The sequence below is a fragment of the Orcinus orca genome, chromosome 3, assembly GCF_937001465.1.
Source record: "Orcinus orca chromosome 3, mOrcOrc1.1, whole genome shotgun sequence".
Lineage (NCBI taxonomy): Eukaryota > Metazoa > Chordata > Mammalia > Artiodactyla > Delphinidae > Orcinus > Orcinus orca.
In genome coordinates, this window is record NC_064561.1 from 2,400,759 (window position 1) to 2,412,127 (window position 11,369).

At 52.7% G+C, this 11,369-nt stretch overlaps 1 protein-coding gene across 1 annotated transcript; it reads right to left on the reverse strand.

Moving 5' to 3' along the window:
* Positions 1–1,344: 1,344 nt before the first annotated feature.
* On the reverse strand, positions 1,345–4,546 carry S1PR4 (sphingosine-1-phosphate receptor 4). The gene has a single exon (XM_033417503.2). The coding sequence runs from the start codon at positions 3,979–3,981 to the stop codon at positions 2,587–2,589; it is 1,395 nt and encodes a 464-aa protein (XP_033273394.1). The 5' UTR covers positions 3,982–4,546; the 3' UTR covers positions 1,345–2,586.
* Between the last annotated feature and the right edge of the window lie 6,823 nt (positions 4,547–11,369).

The window sequence follows — 11,369 nt, forward strand, 5'->3', positions numbered from 1 at the left end:
GGAGGAAGGTGGGGTTGGAGAGTAAGCAGGGGAAGAAGTTTCCCAGGCTCATTGTAAGGCATGATGCTAGGACTAGTTCTCCCAACACTCTAGGTCATGGAGCACCTGCTATCTGCTGGGTCCTGTGCTGGGTGCCAGGGACATAGCTGTGGCCCAAACACTGTCACTACCACCACTCTCATGGAGCTCCAAGTCCAGGGGAGAAGGTGGATGAGTAACCAGGCGCGATCGGATCTATGATGGAGTTGCACAGGCAGGTGTGGGAGCCCGGAAGAGGGCTGAGGAGGAGAAATCAGGGAGACTTCCTGGAGGAGGTGATGCTAAAGCTGAGACCTGAAGGATGGGCAGGGCACGTGCCAGGCAGGCCACTCTACTGGGGACAACAAAGGCAGGTGCAAAGACCCCAGATGGGAGGGAGCAGCAAACAGTGCAGCTCAGTCAAAGCAAAGTGTGACACCCCACAGGGCAGAGGGGGCCACAGGGCCAGCTCACACAGGCCCAGGACACAGGCTGAGAGCTTCAAGGAGGCCCAGGCTCCACTCACACCAAATTCCACCGAGACCTCACCCTGCCTGCCACTGTCCCGAATAAACACACGTGGACCAGGAATCAGGAAAATGTAAGAAGTATCCCAGCTTATACATGCTTGGAACGTTTTCCAGTCCTGTCCAACAGAACTTTCTGTGATGATGGACATGCTCTGTGTCTATACTGTCCAAAACAGTAGCCACAAGTCCCATGTCCCATCAAGCACTTGAAGTGTGGCTAGTGTGACCAAGTGTTATGGGCTGAATTGTGTCTCCAAAATTCACGTCTTGAAATCCTAACCCCCAGGACCTCAGAATAGGACCTTATTAGGAAATAGGATGGTTATAGGTGTAATTAGTTAAGCTGAGTCACACTGGAATAGGGTGGCCCTAATCCAATAGGACTGGTGTCCTTATAAAAAGGGAAAATTTGCACACAGATGTGCACACAGGGAGAACCCATGTGAAAATGGAGTCTACAAACCAAGGGATGCCAAAGATTGCCAGCAAACCCCCAGAATCTAGGAGAGAGGGCTCAGAATGAACCAAACCTGTTGGCACCTTGATCTCAGACTTCCAGCCTCCAGAACCATGAGAGGATAAATTTCTTTTCTCTTTTCTTTTTTTTGACCTCACCGCTCAGCATGCAGGATCTTAGTTCCCCGACCAGGGATCCAACTTGTACCCCCTGCAGTGGAAGCGTGGAGTCTTAACCACTGGACCACCAGGGAAGTCATGAAAGAATGCATTCCTGTTGTTTAAGCCCCTCGGTCTGTGATACTTTGATACGGCAGCTCCAAGAAATGCACCAAGAAACTGAATTTTAAAAATTCACTTTAATTAATTTTACGTACCCACGTGTGGCTAATGGCTGCTTTATTGAAACAGCGCAGTAAACAGTTTCCCATCGCCGCATCCCCCATCCTGCAGGGGAGAAATGGAGGCTCAGAACGGAGCTATCCCATCCAGAGTGGCAGACGGGATGCTGACCCAAGAACTTGGCAAGACGGAGGCAGAAAGATCTGCGGACACTTTCTTGGCTAGGAAGATGGAAAGAGAGCACTTTCTACCAGCCAAAGGTGGCTACATCCGGAGGGTGGACCCCTGCGGCGCTGTCCCATACCATTGCCGCAAGTCCTGTGAACTGTCTAAATGCAAAGGAATTCCAAGTTCAGTCTTCAGTCGCACAGGCCACTTATCGAGGGCTCAGTAGCCACGTGAGGGTCCCACACTGGCAGCACAGATGTAGAACATTTCCACCGTCGCTGAATGTTTTGTCAACACACTGATGCCACGCGCCATGGCAAAAACACTGAGCCAGTACCGACCGCCTCCCGCGGTGGGTTCCGTCTGCTATAGGCCCATTTCACAGATGGGGAAGGAAGAGGCAGGTAGTGCTAAAGGGAGAAGTGGGTGAGATTTCCCCGAGGTCAGGAGGGCCAGTCGGCTCCCCCTCTGCTGGTCTCCAGACTGAGTTCCAAGAGATGCAGAGGCCAGAGGTGGGGGAAGGAGGCCACCCAGGACCCAAGATGAGAGATAGGGCAGGGAAAGGGGAAGTGAACAGGAAGGGGCGGGTGTCGTGGCCCTCCCTGTGCTGCAGGCACAGCTCCAGCAGACCCACAGCCCTCATCCCATCACCCTGATGCCACATGTGAATAAGGGGCTGCAGCATCTCATCCCATCATTGAACTCTCGCGTTGCCGGGGCATAGACACCCCCCTACCCAGCCTAGCCCTGGCAGCCTGGGAGCCCCACTGAGGCCCACTGTGGGGCTGGGATTTCCTCAGAATCTCACAGGACGGGGACTGCGTACACAGCAAACCCATTCATCCCTATTCCAGCGCGCTCTCTGTTCCTCCTGTTGCCTCCTGCCCCACGGAGACCGTGGGAAATCCACTCGGCGTCAGCAGCCTCAGGAGGCTTCGGGGAGGACTGCAGGGCCCTGGGACGCATGCCCCCGGCTGCCCTCTTCCTTCCTCTGCATCCAGCCTGCCTGCTGCTGCATCCCTGCGCGCCCGGGCGTGCACCCGGCAGCTCGACCACTGCCCCAACCGTGGGCTCAGATGCTCCGTACGCTGGAGATACTGGACAGGGGCTCCCGCATCCGGAAGCTGTGCGAGCGGGAGCCCCGAAAGCTGTCCCTCGGCCTCAGCGAGCTGTCGGTGGTGGAGGCGACGGATTGGGCCTCGGCAGCCCGGGCCAGGCAGTCCCCAGGCCCTCGCAGTCCCAACCGGAGACACGCACAGCAGAGGAAGCCCAGCACGGCCCGGCACACCTCCCGGCTGCGGAAGGAGTAGATGACCGGGTTGACCGCGGAGTTGAGCACGGCCAGCGCCAGGATCCAGTCCATGCCCCGCAGGTACTCCTGAGCCCAGACGTTGGAGCCAAAGATGTCGGCCAGCAGCAGGCCGAAGAGCGGGCCCCAGCACACCACGAAAGCCACCAGGATCATAAGCACCGTCTTGAGCAGCCGCTGAGCCTTGCGGCGGGCCGGGGTGCACGGGGCCTTCTGCCCGTTGGAGCGCACCACTCGGAAGATGGCCCCGTAGAGCACCATGATGGTGGCCAGGATGCAGGCGAAGACCACCACGCAGAAGAGGATGTAGCCCTTGGAGTAGAGCGGGAGCAGGCTGGAGCAGCGCTGGAAGGCGCAGACGCAGTTCCATCCCAGCAGAGGCAGCAGGCCCAGCAGGGCTGCCAGCAGCCAGCAGAGTCCGATGAAGCTGCACACGCGGCCCCTCTTGGTGGCCCCGTTCTCAGCCACCGGCCGCACCATGGTGGCGAAGCGCTCGCCCGCCGTGAAGAGCAAGCTGAAGGTGGAGGCGGCCAGCGCCATGAAGAGCAGGCCCTCGCGCAGGAACCACTGGGCCGGCGCCAGGCGGAAGGTGTGCGCCCCGGACAGCAGCACGTTGGCCAGGTACGCGGCGCCCGTGAGCAGGTCGCTGAGCGTGATATTCACCAGGCAGTAATAGACCCAGCGGCGGGAGCGCATGCGGCTGGCGATGGCCACCAGCACCAGCAGGTTCTCCAGCACCACCAGGCAGCTCACGGCCACGAAGAGCCCGCGCAGCACCCCCAGGCCGCCCTCCTCGGGCCCGCCCCGCCCCGCCAGCCGGCCAGAGTGGTTGTAATGCAAGACGATGAGCCGGCTGTGCCCGATGGCCGCCAGCAGCTGGCAGGACTCGGGGGCCTCGGTCGGGGCCCCCGTGGCGTTCATCGCGGTCCCCGGGGGCAGACTGAGGCCCGGGGTGGTTCGCCCCAGGCAGGGTGGAGCCGCTCGCCTTGCCCGGTCTTGGTTTCCTGTTATTTGAAATTTCCTGTTATGTTCAAGGTACCCCCAGGGTGAGGGTGAGGGTGAGGCCGGGACGGGGAGGGGCATCCCAACGGTCGCTTCCCACCCGGACTCCCGGAGGGCGCTGCGGCTGCTGCCTGCTGCGAGCCCGCGGTCCCTCATTGCGGGTGGGGTCCCAGAGCGGGGGAAACCTGTTCCCCTGTGACACCCGGGCTGGATGACTTCCCCGCCCCCATGAGCTACTCCCTGCAGGACCCGCTGTTCCGTCACCGGCTCCCCAACTGCTCCAAACCCGCCTGGCACACAGTAGGTGCTTAATAAATGTGCGTCAAGCGGCCGCACACACAGGAGCACCACCAGCTTCCTCAGCGATACCGCAGATGCACCCCGTTTTAGCCTCACGACAGGGCCAGGACCACGCAGTCCACAGAAGGGGAAACCGAGGCCTGGAGAGGCTGTGTCCGCCCCGGGTCCCGCAGAAGAGCACACAGCCAGGAGGTGAATCCCACGCACCCACACGTTTACCCGGGGCTTCCGTGGCGGGACCCTCTCTCCCCAGGTTTTCCGTTGCCTCTCCTGCCCCTGAGCTGGCTTTGCTGGGAGTAGAGCTGCTGGGGACCGCCACCCGGGGCAGCACCTCACATCTGGAGGGGGAGGGGCTCACAGAAGTGGGGAACTCACCCCACCACCACCGCACAGCCATCCTGACCCGGCTCACACTGACTCAACCAGAGAAGGGTGAGGACGGAGGTGTGTGGGCACCAAGGCGGGGAGAGGAAGTCGGGGATGATGTGTGGAGTGATGTGTGGGGGGCCTGAGGCGGGGGGACACTGCCCTGGCCAGTGTCTGAGGGGGGAGACACAGGTGTCTGACGGGCTCTGGTGTCCCCCGTGAGTGGCGGGTGGGCAGGACACAGGGGTTGAGGACAGCCCAGGGACTGTGGCCCCCTGAACCCTGAGTTCATCGCTCAGCTCTGGAGCGGGACAGTTACAGGGAAGCTCAAAGGGAGGGGCGCCCTGGGGAGTAGCAACATCTGGTCACTGGAGGTGACCAAGCAGAAACGGATCTGAAGGGGGGGTTGTGAGAGGAGGGGCTGTGCAGGCAGCTGGGGGAGGGGGGAGGGGATGAGCACACGAGCCCCAGTCCCGGCCTCACGTGGGACCACCTGACCCAGGCACGTTCACAGGGAGACACATGGCACGTTCTGAGCCTGGGCCCTGGACTGAGCCCTGATCCCAGGCTGAACCCTGACCTTGGCCGAACCTGTGACCATAGGCTGACCCCAACTGTGATCCCTGACCCAGGCTGACCCCCAATCCCAGCTGAGCCCTGATCCCAGGCTGAGTCCTGACCTTGGACTGAGCCCTGATCCCAGGCTGAATCCTGACCTTGGCGGAACCCATGACCACAGCCTGACTCCAACCCTGACCCCTGACCCTGGTTGAGATTTGACCCTGACCTGAACCCTGACCCCAAGCTGAACCCCAATCCCAAGCTGAGTCCCAACTCTAGTGGAGCCCCAACCCCAACTAAACCCCAACCCCAGCTGAGCCCCTCACCCCAGGCTGAGAGAGCAAATTGAGAACTAGACTAAAATGCTATGAGAGAGCAGAGTTTGGCTAATTTGAGGCCAAGCTGTCCAACAGTGGTGACCTTCTGCCATGAATTACCTGCTGACTGGGTGAAAGGCCATACGTGCATTATACCTTATTTAATCTTACGATTATCCCCATGCTACAGAAGAGCAGTCCCTCTTCTAGAAATCTGTCCTGAAAACACAGCTTTAACAATACACAAGCGAGTACACAAAAGGTTACTCACTGTCATTTGTAAGCGTAAAATATTGGAAGCAACCCAGATGTCTGTACACAGGAGAGAGGCTGATGCATTACACTGCACTCCACCGTGGAGTACTATGCAGCCATGAAAAAGAAATGAGGGTGATCTCTGTGAGCGGAACGGGGTGATTTCCACGATGTATTGTTAAGTTGAGGGGGAAGTACAAGAGTATATGTAGTATGTTACCTTTTGTATAATAAAGAAGGGGGGAGTAAAATACCCACATATCAGCTTGTTTTTGCAAAGGAAAGACAAACCAAGAACCAATCAAATTGGTTACCTACAGGAGTGGATGGGATTGAAATTGAAGAGAGGAGGGGATGACACCCTTTGAGTTTTCCTCTTTGTATAGTTTTTAAACTGTTAATGCTTTCTATATTCAACAAAAATTTAAATCAACAACGATGGAGGACGGAAGCTTTAAGATGGACCATAAATAGAAAACAAATGAACTGAACGGTATGTCAAATGAAAAACGCAACCTCACAGAAATAGAAAAGAACAAGCTCATGCAACTTCTGGACACACTACTCACTCTAAAGGCAAAGGGAACTGCAAAAAAAAATTTAAACTTGGTTCAGTACGTTCGTTTTTGGGAGTGGCATAGATGTAGTGATTCTGAAACTATCCTGTACTGTGGGACTGAGTGAAGTAGCAAATGTGGCGAAGTAGCAAGTGTGTTGATATTATTAGGAATCAGGTGTTCACTGGGGGAGAGAGGTGCAAAGATGAAATAGAAGAGCCCCACAGGGATGAAATGGGATTAAAGTATCCATGGGGACTTGATATTTAAACACAAATCAATTTCCTAAGTCCATCCACTGAGATAACCCAATAGGAATGAGCACACCTAGCACCCAGATCTTGGCTTCTAAATATCATGCCCTAAAAAAAAAAAGAAGGGATCCAGGACTCTAGGGAGAAATGATTGATTCCAGGGATGGGGCAGGAAGCATACAAGGTGAGCCTGGAATGTCTTGATGCACCAGAGAGTAAGGAAGGGCTCCGAGAAGGATGGGGACCCGTGGGAGAAACACAAGCTGGCCAAACCTGAGACAATTTGAGCGTCAACAATGAACAATCTTAAAATCACACAGACATGGGGCTTCCCTGGTGGCGCAGTGGTTAAGAATCAGCTTGCCAGTGCAGGGGACACGGGTTCAAGCCCTGGTCCAGGAAGATCCCACATGCTGCAGAGCAACTAAGCCCGTGGGCCACAACTACTGAAGCCTGCACTCTAGAGCCTGTGCTCTGCAACAAAGAGAAGCCACTGCCATGAGAAGCCCGAGCACTGCAACAAAGAGTAGCCCCCACTCACTGCAACTAAAGAAAACCCGCGCACAGCAACGAGGACCCAACACAGCCAAAAATAAAATAAATATTTTTTTAAAAAATCACACAGACAGAAAGTAGGATGGTGGGTGCCAGGGGCAGGGAAGGGAGGGATTCAGAGTTAGTGTTCAATGAGGACAGAGTTTCAGTTTTACAAGGTGAAAAGAGTTCTGCAGATGGATGGTGGTGACAGTTGCAAAATGACGAATGTATTCATTCAGCCATACCTCTGAAATGTACAACACGGTTCATTTTATGTTATGTGTAGTTTAAAAAACAATTAGAAAAAAAAAAAAAAGAATGACCATTCCGTATGATCCAGCAATCCCACTCCCAGGTGCTGACTCAATAACAGAGTTTAAAAAATCACCATTTGGGGGCTTCCCTGGTGGCGCAGTGGTTGAGAGTCCGCCTGCCGATGAAGGGGACACGGGGTCGTGCCCTGGTCCGGGAAGATCCCACATGCCGCGGAGCGGCTGGGCCCGTGAGCCATGGCCGCTGAGCCTGAGCGTCCGGAGCCTGTGCTCCGCAACGGGAGAGGCCACAACAGTGAGAGGCCCGCGTACGGCAAAAAAAAAAAGAAGAAAAAAATCACCATTTGGTAACCATCCCAGCAATAATTGATCCAAGCAGGATTCGTCAGTGGATGCTAAAGTAATTAGGTGGAAGTTTGTTGGGGAGCAGGATATTTACGTAATCTCAAAGTATTTTCCTACGGATGATTTATCAGTTACAAAGGGGAAAATGCCTTACTTAGAAACCGGTGAAGAGCAGCTTAACCAAGACACCAAGTAAACACACAGGGAATGGGGGAAAAAAATGGGCTTCGTGGGCCTCCTGGGCCTCCTGATACAAGGCACTGAGAAGGACACATCACTTCTAGGCTATTCCTGCCAAACGTGGATCACCTGCCTCTGATTGTGGGAACCATCAGACAGACCCACACTGAGGGACATCCCACAGAATAATTGGCCTGGCCTCTTGGAAAGACTCGAGGTCGTAAAAGGTCATAAGAGACAACAACAACAACAAAAGCCTAAAGCTGTCTCAGAAGAAAGGAGATCAGAGATATAAGAAACTACATGCAATGAGTGACCCCCAACTGAATACAACAATAGGGGAGGGGGGAGGCGGGAGTTGCTATAAAAGACAATATTGGGACAACTGGTGAAATTTTCGTATGGGCTGTATATTAAATACTATTGTTGATCCCACATGAGCCATGGCCTCTGAGCCTGCGCGTTCGGAGCCTGTGCTCCGCAGTGGGAGAGGCCACAACAGTGAGAGGCCCGCATACTGCAAAAAAACCACAAACAAACAAACAAAAGGACTTAGGGACCAACTCAAAGAGGTTTCCACTGGCCAAAGATGAAACAATGTGGGCATAAGAAGAATAAGATATGCAGTGGATAGAAACACATCAGATGTTACATCCATGAGTTCATAGTGACACAAAAGGAAAAAAAAAACCTCTCTGGTGATCTTTTGTGGATATTGAGGAAGTAACAAATTATTGTGAAAACTGCTAAAGAAAAGTCAAGAATCAGGCATTTACCCTGTCTTTCCTGCACAGCCTTTACTTCTGGGTAACCAATTACTTGATAGGGGAAAGATTTTTTTTAATCATACTCCATTTTGTAAATTGCTTTAAATTGTGGTAAATTACATGTGACATTAAATTACCATTTTAACAATTTTTAAGTGCACAATTAAGTGGCATTAAATACATTCACATTGGGGCTTCCCTGGTGGCACAGTGGTTAAGAATCCGCCTGCCAATGCAGAGGACACGGGTTCGATCCCTGGTCCAGGCAGATCCCACATGTGCCACCATTACTGAGCCTGTGCTCTAGAGCCTGCGAGCCACAACTACTGAGCCCGCGTGCCTAGAGCCCATGCTCTGCAACAAAAGCCACCGCAATGAGAAGCCCGCGCACCACAACAAAGAGTAGCCCCCGCTCGCTGCAACTAAAGAAAGCCCAGGCACAGCAGCGAAGACCCAACACAGCCAAAAATAACTTAATTAAAAAAAAATACATTCACACTGTTGTGCAACCATCCCCACCATCATCTCTAGAACTTTCTCATCTTCCCAAACTGAAACTCTGTCCCCATTAAACACTGACTTCCCATGCCCCTCCCCCAGCCCCTGGCCCCCACCATCGACTTCCTGTCTCTGTGGATCTGACTCCTCCAGGACCTCCTGTGAGTGGGATCAGACAGTACTTCTCCTTCTGTGTCTGGCTTATTTCACTGAGCATGAGGTCCCAAAGTTCCTGCATGTTGTAGTGTGTGTCAGAATTTCCTTCCACTTTAAGGCTGAATCATATTCCGCTGTATGGGTGAACCGTATTTGTTTATCCATCCATCTCTCAATGGACACAGGTTGCTTCCACCTCTTGGCCATTGCGAATAATGCTGCTGTGGACACGGGTGTACAAATATCTCTTTGAGACCCTGCTTTCAGTTCTTTTGCTTGAGCTGGGTTTTTTAACAGAAAAATTCCAGGCAATAAATGCAGAAGAAATGAAAGTGTTCAAAGTCACCATTTTTGCAACCCCTAATGATGTATGTAAGCGATGATCACCAGTGGCCACTAACACCATTATGAGAGAGGTTCACGTGGAAATTTCACAGTAAATGAATCAGACTTGTGCCACCTGAACCCACTGGTCATTTTTGACGAGGTAGGGGAGGGAACCAACTGGGTGTTAATGTTGTTACATGTCTCACGGAGAGAGAGACAAAGACACGGAGACCCAGAGATACAGAGAGAAAACAAACTAGATGTGTTGTCTGGTGGAGCTCACACCACCTAGGAAGTCCACTCATGTTTCTAGGTAGATTGATTCACAGGGATTACAGGGGACAGAGGAAACCATTAATCCACATCAGGGAAACAACCCACCCAATCAGGAGGCTGGTAAACTCTACCAGATAAACGACCTGGTTTCTTCAACAAATAAATGGCAAAGAAAAAAGGTTGGGTGATGGTTATAGGTGAAAAGACACTAAGAGATACAGCAACCAAATGCCACGTGTGGGCTTTGTTTGGGTCCTGACTCAAAGGAACTACCTGCGGAAAAAACACGTATGACGGTTCATCATCAGCAATGATACATTTTGCCATCATGGGCCCACCAGGGGGATGTACTAAGAGGGACCCTGCGGCATTCTCGCCCAAAATGCATGCTGTTAATTACATCATGAGCAAACATCAGACAAGCCCAAATTGCGGGACGTTCTATAAAATAACCGGCCAGAACTCTTTTTTTTTTAAATTTTATAAATTTCTTTCTTTTCTTTCTTTCTTTTGTCTTTCTTTCTTTCTTTCTTTCCCTTTCTTTCTTTCTTTCTTTCTTTCTTGCTGCGTTGGGTCTTTGTTGCTGAGTGCAGGCTTTCTCTAGTTGTGGCAAGCAGGGGCTACTCCTCGTTGCGGTGCGCGGGCTTCTCATTGCGGTGGCTTCTCTTGTTGCGGAGCACAGGCTCTAGACGCACAGGCTTCAGTAGTTGTGGCATGTGGGCTCAGTAGTTGTGGCTCACGGGCTTCAGTAGTTGTGGCTCGTGGGCTCAGTAGTTGTGGCTCGCGGGCTCTAGAGCGCAGGCTCAGTAGTTGTGGTGCACGGGCTTAGTTGCTCCGCAGCATGGGGATCTTCCCGGACCAGGGCTCGAACCTGTGTCCCCTGCATTGGCAGGCGGATTCTTAACCACTGTGCCACCAGGGAAGTCCCCTGGGCAGAACTCCTTAAACAGGTCATGACAGACAAAGGCTGAGGAGCCGTCACCAAGGAGACAAAGACAGGAGGTGCAATGAGGAATCCTGGCCCAGAAAAATGGCAGGAGAGGGAAAACTGGTCAAATTCTAACAAGTCTAGAGGTTAGGTAATAGGATGATGGTTGATGTTAATTCCCCGGCTTTGATAACCTGGCTTGTAGCATGGTTATCTAAGAGGTTCACGTCAGAGGAAAGTGGGCGGACGATGTTCAGGAACTCTGCACTATTGCTGCAACTTTTCTGTAAACCTAATATTATTATGAAATGAAAAGCTTTAGGGAATTCCCTGGCGGTCCAGCGGTTAGGACTCCACTCTCTCACTGCCGAGGGTCCGGGTTCAACCTCTGGTGGAGGAACTAAGATCCCAAAATCTGCAAGCCGTGCAGCGCAGCAGGGTGGCGGCGGGGAGTTTTAGAAAAGACATTTACAAGACACATGGGGAAATCTGGATACTGACTGGATATTAAATACCCAAGGGTCATTGCTAACTTTTTTAGATGTGATAATGTTGCATTATGTTTATCCTTTTTAGAAGGGAGTCTTTGTATATTACAAGGATGTGGATGAAATGGTATGATATCAGGGATAATGAAAGTAACCAGGG